Below are 20,990 nucleotides of genomic sequence, written 5' to 3'. Positions count from 1 at the left end.
GGGGTTCCAGGTAAGTGGTTGAAAACAAATTTTGTCAAACGATGAATTGGTGAAAACTCATTATTTTTTTCCACTAATTTTGTATGTTGTCATTTTATTTTCTTCTTCACCTTCTCCATTTATTTTTTTGAGAGTGTGTGTGCTCCAGGGGAGATTTTGTAACTTATTATCATGTGCCTTTGTTTACTTAGATTTCTGGAAGGAGGTGGTAATTTGCCAGAGAGCCAGAATGATTTAAAAATTTTTTTAAAAAAATGTCATATGCTTTTTAAAAAAACTGAGTTGGGAAAATTCACTTCTAATTCCTTTTCAACCATTACGTTCTAATTCTTTGGCAAGTTTTTCATAATTTAAAAGTTCTCAAGGGATTTGTCCAAAAGCAAATTGGTTAAGTATGGATATTCTAGTTCACAATTGTAACTGGTATACTCTGTGATCTTACAGTGTACTACCACTTTAAAAAAAGTTTTGTCCGGCTTCCCTGGTGGCGCAGTGGTTGAGAATCTGCCTGCCGGTGCAGGGGACACAGGTTCGAGCCCTGGTCTGGGAGGATCCCACATACCGCGGAGCAACTAGGCCCGTGAGCCACAACTACTGAGCCTGCGCGTCTGGAGCCTGTGCTCCCAACAGGGGGGGGCCACGATAGTGAGAGGCCCGCGCACCGCGATGAAGAGTGGCCCCCGCTTGCCGCAACTAGAGAAAGCCCTCGCACAGAAACGAAGACCCAACACAGCCAAAAATAAATTAATTAATTTAAAAAAAAGTTTTGTCCACTTTCCATGTTATTCTGATTTTTTTAATTAAAAATATTGTGCATTGGTAATGTATACACGATTTAAATTTTTCACAGGACAAAAAAGAATTCAATATCGTTTCCCTGTCTCCCAAAGAAAGCCATCATCCCCAAGTCTTGAGCATCCTTCAAGTGACCTGTGCACATCTAAGTATCCAGCTATACTTCTTTTCCATTTTTATTTTTAAACTTTAAAATTCATTTTTGACCAGTGATGCCTACTTTACATATTAAACTAATTTTCTACCACTGAAAATCTGTACAGTTAATTTACAGTTAAGCAGTTTTCATAAAGCCTTCTTAAAGAAAAAGCTTCCTATGGGAACGGCGATATTTGAGGGGACATGCCTGAAAAGAACACTGATTTAATACATAAAGCGAAAGTGAAAAATATTTTTCTAGATAATTTCTCATTAATTTAGACCCTGTAATAATGAGTTTCAAATAACACACTAGTGAGCCTGAATGATTTAGTGTGTAGGCTCTCAAATTAAAAACTTTCTAAATAAAATGACAACGTCATTAATATGAGGCAGTGAGGTCCGGGAGCCTTCGAGTATGATTTTATTAGCTCATGTTTGGTTGTTTATCATGTACCCAGCACAGAATTGTAGTGGCAACGTGCAAGATATTTTGTATTTTGTAAGCGGATTTAGATGATAAAAAACCCAAATATACCATTAGATTGGTCCCTTGAAATCACTGTTGAAAAAAAGAGAATAGTACATTCCTTTAGTAAGTCAATGAAGACAGCTTTTCTTGTACCTTTAACTCAAAGTGTACAAATGACACACAATTGGACACTACTTTTGTTTTGGCATGATTAATAATTATGTAATAAAGTCAGCATCACCACCTGAAAATGTACTTAGCCCAGGACTTGAATCCACTTCCTCCTCTCAAGGTTGAGCCCACTAATGCTCAATTGATAACATCACTCCAGGGAATATAAGAGAAGACAAACAAAAAACCACACCATTATTTAGAGATCTTTTCCAACCTTACTCAAAATACTTTCTTGATACTTAATGGTGAAGGAAAATGCTTTCCTCCTCACACTGGGAACAAGAAAAAAAAGTCATACAAACAGGAAATGAAATGTTAAAACTTCTCAGGCAACAAGATCCCATAAGAAAATCCTAAGAAATGTATAAAAAAGTTGCTATACTAGTGAGTAAGTCTGGCATGGTCCCAGAACACAAGGCCAATAGACTAATATGCACTGTATCTCTGTATACTAGCATGTATGCAGAATAATAATTGGAAATTAAAATGGAAAAAAATACCGTTTATGACACCATCAAAATTATTGAAAAATAAAGACAAAATATATATACGATCTGTACACTGAAACCACTAAACGTTGCTGAGAAAATTAAAGAAGACCCAAATAAATGGAGAGACATATTCATAGATACAAAGTCTTAATATTAAAGATTAAACACAATCCTAATAAAAATTTCAGCAGGGTTTTTGGGGTAGAAATTGATAAGCTGATTCAAAAATTTACACCGAAACGCAAAGGACCTAGAATTGCCAAAACAAATTTCAAAAAGAACAAAGCCAGAGAACTAATACTACCCGATTCCACAATGACCCACAACCCTTACCTCACAGCTTATACAGAAATTAATCTGAAGTGGATCATAGACCTAATAGTAAAAGCTAAAACTATATTAAAAAATTCTATAAGAACATCTTTGTGATCTTAAGGCAGGTAAAGATTTCTTAGCTAGAATACAAAACACATGAACCATAAAGTGATAAAATGGGCTCCACCAAAACGACAAAAATGCTCTTTGAAAGACACTGTTAAAAGAAATGAAAAGGCAAGCCACAAATTGGGAGAAAATATTCACCATACGTATATCCACAAAAAGCACTTGTATCCAGAACACAGAAAGAATTCTTACAACTCAACCCAGTAAATAAGTGAACAGATAACGTCACCAAAAAAGACATACAAATGGCCAATTGCACAGGAAAAGATGTCATGAGGGAAATGCAAATTAAAACCACAATGAGATACCACCATACACCCATCAGAATGGCTAAAATTGAAAAGACTGACAATACCAAGTATTGGTGAGGATGTGGAGCAAATGGAACTCTCATGCATCATTAGTGGGTATGAAAGACCACTTTGGAAAACAGTTTAGCAGTTTCTTATAAAGCTAAACATACTTACCAGAAATCCCACTCTTACATATTTACCTAAGAGACACAAAAACATATCCATAGAAAGACTTATACCTGAATATTGCTAATGGCTTTATTCATAACAGCCCCAAACTGGAAACAAGCCAACCCAAATGTCCATCTACAGGTGAATAAATAGTGACATATCCATACAGTTGAAATACTCAACAATAAAAAATGAACTACAGACACAGGCAGTAACATGGATTTATTTCAAAAGATGCTGCGTGAAGTATAAGAGTACACTCTGTATGATTCCATTTATATGAAACTCTAGGAAAGACAGATCTAAACAGACTGTAAACAGATCAGTGATGGAGGGGACCAGGGCATGTGGCCTGACTGGGAAGTGGCAGAGGCAACTTTCTGGGGTGGTGGGAATGTTCTCTATCTTGCTTGTGGTGGTGGTCATGTGGATGTATAAATTCATCAAAATTTACCAAACTGTACACTTAAGATGTGTGCCTTTTGCTGTGTGAAATTTAGCCCTTAATAAAGTTGACTTAAAAAAATACCAATAGAGAAGTCTCTGCTCAAGCAACATTACCACAGACTTGATTGCAATCCTGGTTTCTTCCCGTATTTTCAAATCACTTAATTTTCTAATCTGCAAAATGGGGACACTCCCGATCTGGCCCTGTTTTGGGAAATATTACACAGTTGCTCCTCATTATTTGTGGATTCCATGTTTTTCCAAATTCACCTAATTGCTAAAATTTATAACTCCAAAAGCAATACATGTGGTGTTTTTGTGGTCACTTAAGGACATGCACATGTGCAGACCAACGAGAAATCTAAGTTGTTCTCAGCTGAGGTAGAACAAAGCAACAACTTTTGCTGGTTTCAGCTCTGATGCTGTAAAAAGATGTCCTTTTCATGCCACGTTCATCACATTTTTGTGCTCCTTTGGTGTACTTTTGCTGCTGAAAATGGCCCACAGGCATAGTGGTTAAGTGTTCCTGAGGGCAAGAAGGCTGGGATGCACCCTCTGGAGAAAAAGCATGTGCTGAGATCAGCTTTGTTCCATTAGGAGATACACTGCTGTCGGCTGTGAGTTCCATGTTAATGAATCAACGATACATATTAAATAAGGTGTCTTTAAACAGAAACACACATAATACAAGGTTATGTATTGATCCGGTGAAGAAGACGTGACCAGAGGCTCAAGGGAACCTAAGCCTATATTTCCTCTAGGAGCAGTGATTGGGTATCTGCTAGTTCAGCTGGTGACTTTATGAAACATAATTACTGTGAATAACAAAAATCCACTCTCTATATATTTCTAGTTCTTTCTTCCTTTCTTCGGTGAAATGGCTTTGAGTTTTCACCACCTCGATTACTGATGTCCCGCTTTTCTCCAAAATGCAGGTCAATTTTACTGGATACATGGTCTGACTGTGCAGGACATGGCAGGCCTCTTCCCCATTTTGATCTGGAGAGTTCATCTGTGTGGCTATATTCTTGTCTTTCTTTAATTTTCTAAAATTCCACAGCTTCTTCACAAACTGCTGCCCACTTATGCCAACTGATTTCTTCCACCTTTTGTGCCTCTCTGTTATTTTCTTTAGATATATCACCGTTTCTTTCTTCAATATTGGCAAATACAGAATTTCATTTTGGGGACCAGTCATCCTTCTTTTGAGCGGTGCTGTTTCCAAATCTCTCCTCATGGCCCCTGAGATGTCTGTTTTACCTGTAAGAGCAGAGGCTCTGATGGGCTGCTAGCAGTGACAACTTAGGCAAACAGACTTACTCTCCTGATTTTAAAAAATTAATGTTGTCAGACACATTTAATCTCTTATAAACATCAAGCTTTACTTCTTTCATCAACTTTTACACAAGAACCCAATCGTTCAATCACTGCCTGTCAACTTAGCTATATATCAACTTGTAATGTTTTTAAAAGTTGAAAACTGGGAAATTTTCAAAAGTGGAAACTTTAAATGTTTTAAGTTCCCTTTGGGGACAATTCCACACCAATCATTCAGAAGCTTCTCATTTTCTATTCTGGGTCATTATTATCTACATTAGTTCAGTTTTCCTTTTGTTGTTTGGAAAGGGAAAGTATAGTTTAACAAAACTCAAGAGAAAGATGATTTTCTTTAAAAAGCCACTTAATTCCTCTAAACAGAAAAAGGCATAGGGAATTCCCTGGTGGCCTACTGGTTAGGATTCCGGGCTTTCAGTGCCGTGGCCCAGTTTCAATCCCTGGTCGGGGAACTGAGATCCTACAAGCCCTGTGGCACGGCCAAATAAATAAATAAAATAAACCAAAAAAGAAAGGAAAGGAAAAAGGCATAGAAAAAAAAAAGTCTATTGTAAAGATCAGAACATTGTGATCAACCATGAAGGACATGGCCAGTTTTTGTGTCCTAACTTAGACCACCGTGTGCTTACTCTCTTCTGACGGCCCGTGATTATACAATTATCTCTACGTTGCCAAAGACAGCATAAGAAAAAAACACACATTTTCGATTTATATGAAAGCATTTAATACACATTGATAAAGAAGGTGGTAGGATTAAAGACTGGCCTCACGATGAATCATATTTTCAATGCAAACAAGTAAGTGCCCCCTCCAGCCCACCCATCCCTTCCCATCCCTGAATATTCTAACAAAACACACACACACACACACACACACACACACACACACACACGGCAACCCCAGTGGAAGCCCCCCAACACCTAGAGTAACTAAGAAGTAATTCAATTATATTTTTAATTATTTAAAATGTAAAAATCAAATTTAAAAACAGAGGGCATCTAGGTTCAGCTCACCCATCAACCTTTATAAGAATGTTACTACATGACTCATACACAATATACAAGTGAATCTGGACTCTCACAACACCCTTGGTTCAAACAAGAACAAGTTTCTTACATAGGAAGGGGCTCCTCAAAGAGCAACCTGGCGTTCAGTGTCCAGGCAGCTGCTCAGTTATGACCTACTTCAGATCCATAGCTCTCTTTTAGGTTTATGGGACAAACACATCTACTCAAAATGAGCCATCAAGAATATCAGAATTTCAAGTGCTTTTGGTTCTTTTTGAAACTTAAACATTTTCTCTGCTAAAAATTAAAGAAAAAAACCACACACACACCTCCTGGAAAGTGAAATACTCCTAAAGATATAGCTATAAGGATGTGACCTTAGGGGGAACACAGGTGTCAGACACAGCACCTTCTACGCACAGAGAGCAGACGTGGATGAAACCTAAGGCGTGTGAAATTTATTTCTGGCTCTCAGAAACCTAAATCAACCATCTCTCACAACCACCTTATGTCCCTACTATAATACCATCTTGGGGGAAACCTAAATTATTCCTAGCTAGAGTTTAAATCCCAATATAATAATCCTACCAATTGACCCAATCTTTAAGTGGCATTCACTTGGGTCAAATGGTATTTGGAAAATCAGGTCACCCAGGCAGAGGACTCTCCTAAATGTAATTTTCTGGTGGTAACCTGCGTGAGGTTTGACCTATACTTCTATTTTTTTGTTTGTTTGTTTGAACAATTCAGAAAACATTAAGTTCCTTGTATTCACAGTTTGTAAAATCCCTCCACCCACCCAACATTCACTGAGCACCAGTAGGGCAGCACTGTGTTTGGCACCTGGAAATTGAACCACAATAAAATATACAAGCAGGAAGGTGACATGGATAAACAAACCCATTACAATAAGTTCCCTGTCAGAGCAACATTCAAAATACAGCAACAACCTGGAGGAAGGAGCGTCGACTGCTCCCAGGGACACTGGGCAAGCGTCACAGAGAAAGCAAGCTCAAGCTGCTTATCTTGTTTTTTTCCTTTTCATCATGACATCTTACAACATAAGTGACAATATAGAGATGAGCGCTAGTCTCCATGTACCCGTGACCCAGCTTTAACAATCAGTAACTCAGCCACTTTTGGTTCACCGAAACCCCCGTTGCTGCCTTCCATCCCTTTATTTTGCTGTGAAAGCCAATCCTCGACATTTTTATCATTTCACCCATAAATACTGAGCTATGTTTGAGGAACGACCTGGAAAGGATCTTCCATGAGTAACATTCATCTCCCCATCTACTCTTCTGCCGGTCACTCTGCCAGAGTCATATACCCTGATTCCTGATGGTGACCCCAAAGCCTGGGCTGGCTCAGGGCAAAGACCCAAGACATTCTGGGTGCCTCTGAGTTGGCTGAAGGACAAGACGGAGCTGATCCAGTGAAACCCCATCCTGCCTCATCTGGAATGCTGACCGCATTCTTCTGGCCCTTGGTCCTCATAAAATTGCTATTTCTTTAGAAGCATATTGAGCACCTAATGTTTGTACAAAATGGTGGCTACAGTCCACATTCCCACGTGCCCTTAGCAACCTCCGGGGGAACCTCAGACAGTACGGGTCTTGCCCTGTGGGCCAAGATGCCCCAGAGTTGCTTCCTGTTGCCGCCTTGATCTCCCTTGGGTGGGGAGCCTGGTACATCTGAACGTCTGGGCTGTCTGTCTCCCACCTCTTCAGAGTTTCCTCTCAACATCCATGCAGTTAATTCCCTAACCCGGAACGCTACCCTGGCCTCCCTCTCCAGCACAATCTGCCTGTTCCTTTAAGGCCATCCACCACTGTCCACCTCCATCATCACCCTCCCGTTCAGGCCGCCGTTCCTTTCCCTCAAGTGCTGCGATCTGCCAGCGTCGTTCTGCCGTTAGCACCCCTGCCCCTGCCTCATCCTCCACGCAGCAGCTGAGTGGTATCACAGAAGCCCCTGCTGAAAACCCTCTTGTGGGTCCCGGCACACACAGGACCAAGACCCATGTCCTCACCACAGCCAAGGAGGCACCGCAAAGTTCAAGGTCTGCCACCGCCTCCTTCTCCAGCCTCACCTGCGACACCGCCTCCCTGACCCGCAACCAAACTCTCGTTTCAGGGCCTGCTTTCTCGGGTCTCTGTGCTCTTACCTGCGAAGCGTAACAGAAGCCGCACCTACTGATGAGCCCTTGCGCATACGCGCCATCTCACAGGAGTTCGCGCCACCAAGACATCATTGCCTTCGTTTTGCAGACAGGGAAAGTGAGGATGGGCACCTCGGCTGAGGTCACAGAACTAGCGAGCAGGAGGGCTGAGACTCGGGCGTAACCACGCGTCCCAGGCTGCCCCCCACCCTGCATCATGCAGCGATCCCCGACCTAGAATTCTTAACGTGCATGATAAAGCATGTCTGCAAATCCCAAACTCCAGAGGATCCTCCTTGTGGGGTGTTTCTGTTTTCCAATTGGGCTTCACGGCTTCTCAAAGTTTATGTTTGTTTTGGTTAGAGGTTTCACTTTCTTTAAGCCACATTTAAATAAAGCCACATTTTAAAATGATGAGATTTTAGGCATTTCTATTACAGAGCTCCACGATATTGTAACAGCACAGAGACCATATAGATATGAATTGAAATGCCAAGTGGGTCGGTGACTTGATTTCCAAGAACAAAATAGAGGTAACAGTAGAATCAACAGAAGGAACCCGGCTTTTAATATCAATACAGCAAGACTATATCAAGGGCGACGGTCATAATTTTCTAGATGGCAAAACATTATATTATTTTTAGACTTTGAGTGCTCAAAGACACACTTCAAGATCATTTAGTCCAACCTTCCTCATTTTACATATGAGGAAACTGAAGCCCAAAAGTTAGGCAGGTTACCTGAGCTAAATTCATTCTTTTGTCTCTGGGTGTCCATATAAATACCAAAACCTTATTGTGATTAAGAAGCGACACTGCATTCTCTACAACCCAAGAGAGAGAAACACAACTCTCTATCTACCTTCCAGTTTGGGGCATAAAAACTGTGTGAATTCTGCCATCAGTACTAAGAACAGGGAAGACAATGATACCTTGAATTTCCACTTAAAGGTCAATGTTAAATTTGATGTTAAACCAACAAAACCGAGGAAGGAGGCAAAGTTGTAGGCTTAGCAAGTATTCGTTCTGACTGTGTCAATCAGGAACACGGGCAATTCAGAGCCAATACTCTTGCTTTTCCAGAACCACAAGAAGCAATGTAGGCTGTGGGTACCTGTTTGCAGTCGGGGCTATTTAAGGCTATTCAGGAATTTGGCATGTTCTTCTCCTCTTGGTAACAGGGTTTCTCCTCCTATCTTTGGACCTGTCTTTTCCTAGAAAAATAAAAATAGTTTAATAAGAAATGGGTCAATATTATTTGCATGGGTCACTAAAACCCATCACCTTGCAGATGACATACCTTTAACATTCCGTCCCGTTCCCACTTGAAGAGGCCACAATTACTGAAACAGAAAAGATGGGATTGACTCAGCAGTGAGGTTCCGGGCCCATACACATGAAGATAACAGTGCTCCCTGCACTTGGGGGCAGATCTTCCCCATTTAAGCAGAAGCGGATCAAGGTGACATTCATATTCCAGGCTATGCTCTATTGCTACTGAAAATACTCCAGTGATTTGAGAAATGGTCTTCAACTCTGCAATAAGCTAGATACTTCAGAGAAGGAATTTCAGATGGTAGTATAACAGGGCTACACATGCTATAGGTGATGAGTGCGAGCTTGGTTTCTAGTGCTGGTCACTGGGAAGACCCTTGGATTTGAGGACGCCAGCCTACAGCTACGTGCAGCCTATGGCTTGCCCCTTTCTCCTGTTCTGGAACTAAAAGGCGGTGATAAGAAAGGATTACTCTTCCTTCTGGTTTGAACAATCCTCCCCCCGCTTTTTCAGTAGTAAGAACAGGGAAGACAGTGATATCTTGATTTTCCACTTAAAGGTCAATGTTAAATTTGGTGTGAAACCAACACAACAGGAAGGAAATCTTTTCATAACCCAAAGATTTTGACTCTCTTCACTCAAAGGGCCTGGAGACTCTCATTCTCCCTTTTTAACATGGTAGGTGAATCCAACCCTGAGGAGGCATTGGGATGCTACGGGGAAAGCTCATTGTCTATAGAGTTTACTCTGGAGAAGAGAGAGAGAAACAGAAAAGAAATATAGTGAAGCCATGGGACTATGTCTCCCAGCAGCTTTGGATCTGAGAGGGTCCGGGCAGTGGGGGCCACCCCACCAGCCTCATCCTTCCTCCCCATCTGGCTTAGACTCCACTCCCACCCTGAGCATCAGCTGCCAGAGGACTTAGCGCCGAGCCTCTCCACCACCTTCCCCAGCTGAACGTCTACTGAGAGACTTTCGTGGCCTACGACCAGATCAGTGATGGTATTACGCACAGCTTACTGTCAGGGGTTGGCAATTATAACACAAGGGCCAAATCCAGCCTGCCAGTTTTCGTGAGGTTTTGCTGAACACAGCCGAGCCTCCTTGTTTGAGCACCACCTGTGGCTGCCACAAGAGCGGTGAAACAAACCACAGTGCCTGCCTAATATATTTACTATCTGCCTTTTACAGAAACAGTTTGCCCATTTCTGCTCTAGATCAAGAATTGACAAGAGAGAGACCAGAGAAAGCAGACGTTAACAAAAATAACAGTGCCACCTGGAGGCTGAAAGGCGTCGTGTTCTTCCACTTGAGTTGTACTTACCGCTTATCCTCAATGAACACATTTCTCTGATAATTAAATGTTTTACACAAGCTCTTGCTGTTACAATACTTTGGAGAGAAGTCAAATATCAATATACAAATAGCTACTTAGAACAATTCTAACCTAGATTGTAAAAAGATGCACAAACCAGCTCCTGACAAGGTGATGAACGAGCCCCCACCCTCATCCCAAATCAGCTTTGGAGAAACTGGAAATGAGAGTGAAGTTCGGTGTCCAGGAAATAAACAACAACCAAAACGAAATGAGCAAACAAAAAGGTAGTGAGAATATCCTGGTGAAAAGGTGATAGTGAGATTGCCTCAAATTCCAAAGAATCAACATCATACAAATTATGTCCTTCAAGAATAATGCAATGAAGTTAGAAATTAATAACAAAAAAGATAAAATCAATCCCATATATATTACTAACTCTTGGGTCAAAAAGGAAATCATCCAAGACATTAAGAAATAATTTTAACTAAGCATCAAACTTTGCAGGTGACTGCTAAAGCAGAACTACTTAGAGAGAAATAGGAGTTTTAAACTGATTTATGAGGGGACTTCCCTGGTGGCGCAGTGGTTAAGAATCTACCTGCCGGGGCTTCCCTGGTGGCGCAGTGGTTGAGAATCTGCCTGCTAATGCAGGGGACACGGGTTCGAGCCCTGGTCTGGAAAGATCCCACATGCCACGGAGCAGCTAGGCCCGTGAGCCACAACTACTGAGCCTGCGCTCCGCAACAAGAGAGGCCGCGATAGTGAAGAGGCCCGCGCACCGCGATGAAGAGTGGCCCCCGCTTGCCGCAACTAGAGGAAGCCCTTGCACAGAAACGAAGACCCAACACAGCCAAAAATAAATATAATAAATAAATAAATAAAAGATTACTATTAAAAAAAAGAAATTCTTTAAAAAAAGAATCCACCTGCCAATGCAGAGGACATGGGTTCGAGCCCTGGTCTGGGAAGATCCCACATGCCGCGGAGCAACTAAGCCTGTGTGCCATAAGTACTGAGCCTGAGCTCTAGAGCCTGCGAGCCACAACTACTGAAGCCCGCACACCTAGAGCCCGTGCTCCGCAACAAGAGAAGCCACCGCAGTGAGAAGCCCGCGCACCTCAATGAAGGGTAGTCCCCACTCGCCACAACTAGAGAAAGCCCACGCGCAGCAACAAAGACCCAACGCGGCCATAAATAAATAAATAAAACGCTGTTGGAAAAATGGTGCCAATAGACTTGCTCAACTCAGGGTTGCCACAAACCTTCAATTTATATTTTAAAAAAAATTGATTTATGAGGCAACAAGAAAGGTTACAAACTAATAAGTTGAGTTTAAGCTTTTAACTGAAGAATGTACACAAAACGGTACAAAGCAAACCCAAAGAAACAAGAAGTACATAAAGATAAGGGTGGAAATCAGGAAAACAGAAAGAAAATCAATAAATGTTAAGAAAACTAAAAGATGGTTTTCTGAAAAGGTTAACAGAACGAAGAGACTTCTATCAAGGTTGACTTTGAAAAAGAGAAGAAAAAAAACAACAGAACAAAATATAGTAAATGCCTATTAATAAAATATAGCAAGTAACAGACTGAAAAAAGTACATTAGGGACAACTAAATGTTAATAAATTTGAAAATCTAAATGAAATGGATTCCTAGAAAAATATAAAAAGCTGAAATTGGTAGAAAAGAGACCATGAAATTGAAATGGTAATCAAAGCCACCCCTTTCCTCCAAGAACAGGGCCTAAATAATTTTATCGCTGAGATTTACTAAACTTTCAAGAAATAATTGCTAGTTGATATGTTATTTCAGGAAGCTGCCCAATTCGTTTTATAAGGCTCACATAATCTTGGTTCGAAAACGAGATAGGTCTACATAAGAAAAGGAAAAAAAAGGTCTAATTCACTTATGAATAGATATAAAAATCACATATAAAATATTAGCTAACTGATTGTAACAGTGTGCTGAAATAAAAAAATCATCAAGATAAGTCATGTTTATCCAAGGAATAAAAAAGGAAAGTTCAACTTCAGAAAAACTTAACAATGTAATGTAGCACATTGATAAATCAAAGGAAAATAAGAAAAGATATCTAACAACACTCATAGTGAGTGAGGAAGGGGACAGAGAAATACATAAATTAGGAGAGCACTGAACGCACCAAGGACAATGTTCTACAAACTGCACCCCGAACTGCACAGGTATTACTCAGGCTGTTCTACATGAATCATGCCCCCTGAGTAGTCAAACACAGCAGCTCTGCCTCTGTATCCGAAATTCCCCCCACAAAGTAAAAGCAAAAAGTCCCTTAAAACACACATACTCACATATTATAAAAATTTAAACAAATAACTCTTTACAGCAGAGAAAAAAAATTCCCTATCCGAGCCCCCCACAAACACACATATTTCCCCAACCCACCATACATAGGCTCCATTTATTTATTCAACAAACACTTCTGATAACCTACTATGCACCGGGCACTATATTTAGTATTGGGGATACAGCTGTGAAAGGGGCAGGGTCCCTTCCCTCCAGGAGCATTCGGGGATACCCAGGAGCCGTAAGGTGGCACAGAGCAAGGGTGACCCTCCCGGGGTCAAGGACTGTCCACAGTTCCAAGGGAACAGCATCACATGGGAACTGGAAAAAGGTTCAAGAAGCCTGGATGAGACCAAGAACCCCAGCAATTCTCATACCTGCAGTGCTTTTGGGGGAGCCTGTCGAGGGAGACACTTCTGTTTCCACAGGGACACTTGAAAAACCTCTTCACACTGTCGTGCCAGTGGTAGTTGTGCTGCTCGCTGACGCAGGTCTCCAGAGGCTTGAAGTGGGTGTAAGCGCACTGCACAGAACCAGCAGAAAGAAGGCACATGTCCGGTCAAGAGCGCCGAAGGAGAAATGAGCCAGCTGCCACAAGGGCAGCCTGTCCCGAGAACTTCTGTTCTTCCGTCACCACCAGGCAGGGGCTGGTGGAGCTATTATCTTCTGGCTGCAGTGATCATGTGATTTCTTGACTTTCCCCCTACTGATACCACTTTTTCTCATGTTTGCCCCAATTTCAGGTGTAAAATACACAATAACCTTCTGTGACATCAAGGCAATGGCTAGGGTGAAGGAAGAAAAGGATTGGCAATCTCTAAGTAGCTCTGATTGGTCTGCCCTGTCTTCACTGCAGTGTCTGACTGTAAAACAGATGACGACCACAGGGCCTACTCAGGGAGGATGTTGAGCCGCTCTTCCCTTCTCTCTTACAAGGCCACTGGGAAGGGTTATAAGCTTATTACCACTCCTCTTTCATACACAGCAAAACCAAGACAGATATTAAGTAATTTACTTTTAGTATTGATCCTTCAAAGGACTGAAAAGAACAAGAAATGATGGGTGAAGGCTGAAACAGAGCCAGACAGTGCAATGTAATCACACGGAGTCTAGATAAATAACTTTTGGCCTTGGCAGCCTCAAAGAGGGCAGAGCAGAGTGGTATGCCAATTGTGGCAGGCAAAATAATCCCCCCAAGATGTGCACACCCTATTTCCTGGAACTTACGAGCATGTTATGTTACATGGCAAAGGCAAATTCAGGTTACAGATGGAATTACAGTTGCTAGTCAGTTGATTTGTGACGAGAGGACCCCACCTCCCATTGCTGGTTTCGATGATGGAGGAAGGGGCCACGATCCAAGGGATGCAGGTGAGCTCTAGAAGCCGGGAAAGGCAAGGACGTGGATTGTCCCCTAGAGCCTCCAGAAAGGAACGCACCCTACTGACACCTGGATTTTACCCCAGCGAGACCCACTTCTGACCTACAAAACTGTGAGATAATAAATTTGTGTTGTTCTAAGCCACCCAGTTGGTGGTCATTTGTTACAGCAGCAACAGGAAATGAATATACCAGCTCTGTCCTAATATAGCCACGCTGTCAGAGGAAAAGCTGTCCTATGAAGTAAAAGCTTTACTGATTCTCCACGGTCTGAACTTTCTCAAGGAAGCTCCACCTTTTGGCCCACCCCTAAATGTAATGGAGAATCTAAGGTTTTAAAAAGAATAAAGATAGAGAAAATTGCACTGGGTAAGCTAAACCTCTTTCTCCTTTTACATGTGCTCACAAAGCGGATTAGCCATGCAGGCATATTTCAAAGAAATGGTAATGGAAGGAGTAGTGTTCAGCAATAACTTTTTTTTTTTTGGCCATTTTTGATTAATGTTGAGGAGTAGAGGATTTTGAATTTTCTAATAGACTCAGGGTAAATATTCTGCAAACAGAGACAATAATACAATTCACTCTGCCCTGAGATTCAATCTAGTAGGTTAGGCCCTGAGCAGAAGGGAACAACAGTAGTTGATCATGACATCTGATGCCAAATCAAGTTGTTCAACCAAGGCCCCAGGGACTTAGGAACTATGGACTGAGGGCGTGCTAAAACTTGAGGAGGAGAGATAAGAATACTCGGTCCAGTGGTCAAAGGGGAAGAGGCTCTTCCACAGAACCAGGAGCTGTGGCCAAATGAGGAACATCTCAATACAAAGGCTCTACCATCAGAGTTCAGTGGATGGGTCACGGGAAGCCCGGTGCTGGACTATCCGACGTCATTTGGTTTGCAGCCTAATTAAATGAACCGGGCAGGACTCTGGTCATAAGACGTGGGCCCACACCCCACAGACTCTCCACATCCTGCTGAGCCACAGCAACCCCAGACAGGTCGTGGGGAGAACTGTCTCCCGCACTCACCGTCCTGCACGTCACGACTCGACATTTCACTTCCCGGGTGTTTCTCATCTTTTCTTCTATTTGTTCTTTTTTCACCAGGGGCTCAAAATAGTGTTCCTGCAGCTCAGCCTCGGCCTGGAATGACAAGACACCCAGAAGACCTTGTACCAAATCTGATATAGACTCAGGCAGCTGCTTAATAATAATCAAATCTGAACTGAACAGACAAGCTAACTTTATGAGGACATGGATCAATGAACCGCAACCCAAAAGACGGTAAGTAGAAACAAGCCCTTAATGGGCAAAAAGAGGGTATGAAAGCATTTGGTGATGTGTAAGACACTAAATACAAATTTAAACTACTGATGTGATTAACAGCATCATCAGGTCAAGTGCGCCCCAGAAGGGAACTGTTTGCACTGTTCCAATACAGATTCAGCTATGGGAGGTGCTGGATGCTTCCCCAGTGATGACGCCCATTCTATTCGATACTACTCTCCAGACCAAGCACTTGGCAGGAGCAATCCCTGCTTGTCTGGAACACAGGTAGGAGGTGTGAGGGCAGAGAGCTATTCAGGGCAGGATGTGGTCACAGCTCGAGTCAGTGCAGCTGCAGCAGGCAAAAGGCAAAAGGTCTTTGGTGGTCACAAGAACCAAGGAACTCAGCTCTACAGCCTTTTGGGGTCTGCTTGAGCACCTCTCCTGACTGAGTTTCAAGTCCAGTAGAAAGTTATATCATTGTCTCGTTAGTCCTTTGTTAATCAAAAGAAAGGCAGATCATTTGGCATATTGGCCCTAAGTGGGGGACATTCTGAAAATCTGTGGGAGTACTTTTTTTGTCATCCCAGTGACCATAACCTTTGCCACTGGAGGGGACCACGGGACGCTACACCTTCTGCAATGCATGGAACAGTCCCCTACACATCAAAGGACTGTTCTCAATGTTCTACAGGGCATCCATGTGGATGAAACACCCGATTATAACCCTCAAACCTAACAGCTTTATGTACAACACCACAATACTTGTGCATGGTTGTCACATACACTGACTGTTCCAAAAGTCCTGTGGATATGGAGAGACAACTGTGCTTTGATGTCTTCAAAAGTTTAAAAAAATAAACCACATTGTCAAAGAAATAGGCCCACGGTATTCAAGTTACTAAGAAGACACATCTACTGAGTATTCATTGCTAGCTGCCTGATAAATCCACTTATATATACTTACAAATCCAAGCCTCTATTTTATTACTTCTTCAAGGGTAGTTGTGCCCGTGTATTTTACATAATGAAATACATATTTTTATTACAAACATTTTCCTTTTTTCCTCTTTATATTACAGCTAGGATATTATATTGGTATTTTTGAAATTACTAGCTAGGTAATTTACATTATCCACAAATTTAATTTCAGGATAATAAGAGAACAATACAAGACACTTGTTATTAAAAAGGGGCATTGTGAGTGTTGGGTTGAGAACTACTGATTTAGAGCATTTACAGGGTCTATATAAAAATGTATGAATGGAAAAATCCCTTCCCATACTGCAAGGCAGAAAATAGTTGATAGTGGAGAGCCATTAAAACATAACTTCACAGCCATAACTACAGGTAAACTTTTTAAAGAGTTAATTAATCATTTAAAATTGAAGTATAGTTGACTTAACAATTTTATATTAGTGTTAGGTGTATAACACATTAATTCGACATTTTTATAGAATATACTTTAATCAAAGTTATAAAATATTGACTGAAACATTTTATAATACTGAAGTCAATTTAAATAATGTTGAATGATATTCTTCAATGCAACAAAGGCAAAGCTAAAACCTATTAGCAATATTCCTGTTCTTCAAAACAAACTCAAACAAACTGACATACAACTAACACCTCGGCTGAGGAAACAGGAAGGGATTCTTAGCCCACGACAGAGCGCCCGAGTCTGAGGACATCTCTGTCACCCTTGACCTTCTGGGCTCTTTTTTACCTCTTTTAGGATCCCCGTGTGCCTCGATTTTGCTTTTAGAATTGTCTGAAAATCCTCAGATTCCAGGTAGGCAAGCTGTTCTCTCCTTTTTTTCCTGGCAGGCTCCAATTCATCCTCAGCTAGAGCAGAAAGAAAAAGAGTGAACAGAGGAACCTCAGAGGGCCGGCGGGTCTCGCCGACTCAGCTGCGTCTCCCCCTACAAGACCCTTCAAACTGCATTTACCCCCACTTGGTATGAGCAAAGGATGGCTCTTAGAAGAACTGAGTTGAGAAGTACAAACTAGAACATGAGGGAGGGGATGGCAGACTTGACCACTAAATTAGAATCGTTTTCACCTTAAAATAAGAGCCAATTATGAAAATAGGTAACAACAACAAAATTCCTATTTACAAACTCATGTTAAAAGGACACTGCCAGCTTCAGAGTTTTAAAAATAAAAATAGGGCAATTTAAAACAAAGGAATTCTACTTCTTTCAAAACAAATCTTTATACTAATATGTATGTGCAAAGATCCAATGAGTAATCTCAAGTTCTCAAATTGTGCATAATTTCATTTTAATTTAATGTGACTATAAAAAACAATCAGTTCCAACTGCAGAAGTTCTACTTAGGTACTCTCCATATAGGTAAATGGAAATAAAATAATGACTTTTGATGTCAGGGAGGCTGGTCATGTTTTGGAACATTTCCTTTATAAGTAGTGTCTCTTTCCTACTGCTAAGTTTCCCATTCGCAGTACCTTGAGGAGAAAATGTGTTGTTCTTTTCTACGCGTTCCTTCACTTCCAGGACATCCTGGGGTTCCTTTAGCTTCTTAATGCTGTTTGGGTCTGTTTTTGTAAGAATCTGGCCTTTTGCCCTTAATTTGGTTATAGCAGCCAACTAAAAAAAAAGAAAAGAGAGGGAGATAAAAATCTAAAAGATGAGATAGGCGTCTGTAGCTCTGTACCCCTTTCCAGTGATTAACCAGTGAATTCTGGCTGTTCTCAAACATACATTAGCAAAATATATCTACATTTTACTTAGCATTATTAACACAATTATTAAAATTTCAAAGAATGGAAGACAGGTCTCTTAAGTTAGTAAACCAAATCTCAGCTTATTTAAATATCAATAGTTAAACTTCAGCGAGTCCTTCAGCTAGTGTGTAGGCTTTTAGACCCACAGAGGAACCACACAAACATTTTGGAAGTTTGTTTCAGAATAGACAGATTAGGATAGAATTCCAGCCCTGCCACTTCCTAGTTTATAACCTGACTTAATTGTTCAGCTTCAGTTTCTACATTTATAAAAATGGGGATGACAGCACTAACCTACCTTTTAGGGTTGTGGTTTTAAGGATAAAATGAGACAATGCATGCCAAGCATGTACTTGTACATAGTAAACAGCATGTATGCACACATCACAGACACATAGTAACATATGTGCATAATCGCTATTATTATTACTGTAGGTACGGCTTTGGCTTGCAGCTAGCCTTTGCCCTTCATGTGGTTCTAGCTGCTAACTAGAAATAAAGAGAAGACAGGCTCAAGTCGGGGGCTCAGGGTGACTCAGGAAGAGGAGAGAGAGACCTTGCTGAGGAGGTGGGGTTCTGACCACCCCCAATTCCCACTTCAATCAGAGCAGCTTAGCTTTTATCTGTCTACAGACTGGGCTTCTGTGTAAGATTTCTTTTAAAGAAGGATTCTTTAAACCACTATCTGACAATTCAATTGCCTCAATAATTCCAAGAATGTTTCCCCCTAATACTAGGGTCTCCAGCTGTAAAACAGTATCTTCTTCTAGGTTATCTCCTGCAGCCTGACAAGAAATGGTGTGGAGACAGTAGCTAGTTCTCTTGGATTAAGTTAACGGCATTATGTTGATACCCATTATCATTTAAAATTCCTCTGACTCTAATTATCATGATCAATGAATAGGTATGAGGTGACTGTCTTTCCTGGTCACAGGTATACAAAGTTTGAAATATCAGCTGTGTCTCACAGAATACAAATTCAAGTGGTGAAGAAAAGAGATGCCGGTTACCTTTTTGGCTTCTGCTAACACACTCAGTTTTGGTCTTGGTGGTGGTGACTCATCAAAAAAGAGGACATCATCTCCTTCTGAGACGTCTCTTCCAAGCTTTGGCATCTGTATGGCTGGGGCTCCTTTCAGCTTGGGGAGCTCAGCCCCCGTTGGTGGAGACCAAGAAGGGGGCTGCCGAGAAGAGGACGGCACAGCCGGGCTCTCAACTTCACTCGCACTTTGGAGAAATCTTTAAAGAAATAGGCAGTCACAAACTATGCACACGAGCACAAAACACGCAGACTGGGAGACCACAGGCAGGCCACCAGCTGATAAGCAGTCGTCAGTAAAATAATTTCCCCTTCTTGGTTATTAATTCAGATTAGCGCTCAGTAAAAACAATACTAGCCTCACTAACTCTTCAGCTAACTGATTTTTCATTGAATGAGCGCTCACTGTTTCACCAGTTTAGAACTGATGACTATTTTGCTCAACTGGCTTTCCAGTGGGTGCAGGCTACAGAGCACCTTCAGCCCTGAGGGCGAGCTGTGGACTGTATTCCTAGCCCTCTGGTCAGCTGAGCTCCTTCAGGAACTCACTGAACCTCTCTGTCTTTTGTCTCCTCTGCTGGGAAGAGGTAACACGTCTGTTACATTTGGAAGTCCTGTGGACTGTATTCCTAGCCCTCTGGTCAGCTGAGCTCCTTCAGGAACTCACTGAACCTCTCTGTCTTTTGTCTCCTCTGCTGGGAAGAGGTAACACGTCTGTTACATTTGGAAGTCCTGTGGACTGTATTCCTAGCCCTCTGGTCAGCTGAGCTCCTTCAGGAACTCACTGAACCTCTCTGTCTTTTGTCTCCTCTGCTGGGAAGAGGTAACACGTCTGTTACATTTGGAAGTCCTAACAGAAAGGTGCTATGATTCACACAGTGATTATTTTATATATGGCTTTAAGGACTATTTAAAAACAACAAAGGTCGGAAATCATCGAGGCCAAACCTCTCATTGTAGGGATAAAGAAATTGAGGCCCAAGACCCCACTGCTCATTAAGTGACAGGCTCAGGACTAGTGCCAGATAATCCTGGGCCAGTCTTCTCTTCCCTACCACATCCCCACTCCTGTAAGCTCCAGGCTGAGTTTGCAAATTGCCGAGCAGATCCTGCCCAAAGGTATGTTTTGTTTGGCCAGCAAAATTCTGAAAAACTTCAAACTAATGCCTTTAAACTGACGGGTGCTTTCTACTCCCTATAAGGTTCACAACTCCATATACATTTTTATGTCCATATATATACATTTACGTCACCTGTAGGCCCCTGATGAATACCTCTCTAGATATCCCACCAGCACCTCAAACTAACCTGCCTGAGGCCAAATCCATTCTCTTACTTTTCCAAAGCATTTCCTCTTGACTCGTAATAGGCGTCCTCTTCCATGGAACTAGGTACCCTATAGGAGCCTAGATCTGGGACAGCATAATGGTTCAACACTGGAGTAGAACAGGTAGGTGTGAGTTCAAACTTGGCTCCACCACTTACTAACTCTCTGGTCTTCAGTTACATCAGTCATAAAACAAGGATAATAACACCTCGCAGATTACAGTAAGGACCGATGAGACGTGTGTACAGTGTAAAGCATGGTGGCTCAGTGCATGCTGGGTGACTGTAAACAGCAGCTCTTACTACCATCAGATAACTTGAGTTCAAGAGTCTTTGATTTGTTTACCTTCCACACCCATTTCCACTTGATTCTGCCTCTGAAATGACT

The 20,990-nt window shown here is 41.7% G+C and overlaps 1 protein-coding gene across 4 annotated transcripts in view; it reads right to left on the bottom strand.

The window, feature by feature from the left end:
• Positions 1-3,181: 3,181 nt before the first annotated feature.
• MCM10 (minichromosome maintenance 10 replication initiation factor) overlaps positions 3,182-20,990 on the bottom strand; it is a 40,819-nt gene continuing 23,010 nt past the window's right edge. For 3 of the 4 annotated variants that reach the window (XM_068561585.1, XM_068561568.1, XM_068561561.1), the window contains exons 14-20: positions 19,248-19,476; positions 17,959-18,100; positions 17,218-17,336; positions 15,255-15,368; positions 13,223-13,368; positions 9,228-9,270; positions 6,594-9,141 (exon numbers count right to left, since the gene is read on the bottom strand). In XM_068561585.1, the coding sequence (XP_068417686.1) occupies positions 9,058-9,141; positions 9,228-9,270; positions 13,223-13,368; positions 15,255-15,368; positions 17,218-17,336; positions 17,959-18,100; positions 19,248-19,476 (877 nt within the window). In that variant the 3' untranslated portion in view covers positions 6,594-9,057. Of the gene's footprint in view, positions 4,686-6,593; positions 9,142-9,227; positions 9,271-13,222; positions 13,369-15,254; positions 15,369-17,217; positions 17,337-17,958; positions 18,101-19,247; positions 19,477-20,990 lie in introns of those variants that run through there. The other variant, XM_068561575.1, reaches the window with a different exon arrangement.

Source organism: Eschrichtius robustus, chromosome 1, assembly GCF_028021215.1.
Source record: "Eschrichtius robustus isolate mEscRob2 chromosome 1, mEscRob2.pri, whole genome shotgun sequence".
In the NCBI taxonomy this organism is placed as follows: Eukaryota; Metazoa; Chordata; class Mammalia; order Artiodactyla; family Eschrichtiidae; genus Eschrichtius; species Eschrichtius robustus.
This window is presented reverse-complemented; position numbering and strand designations above follow the sequence as displayed.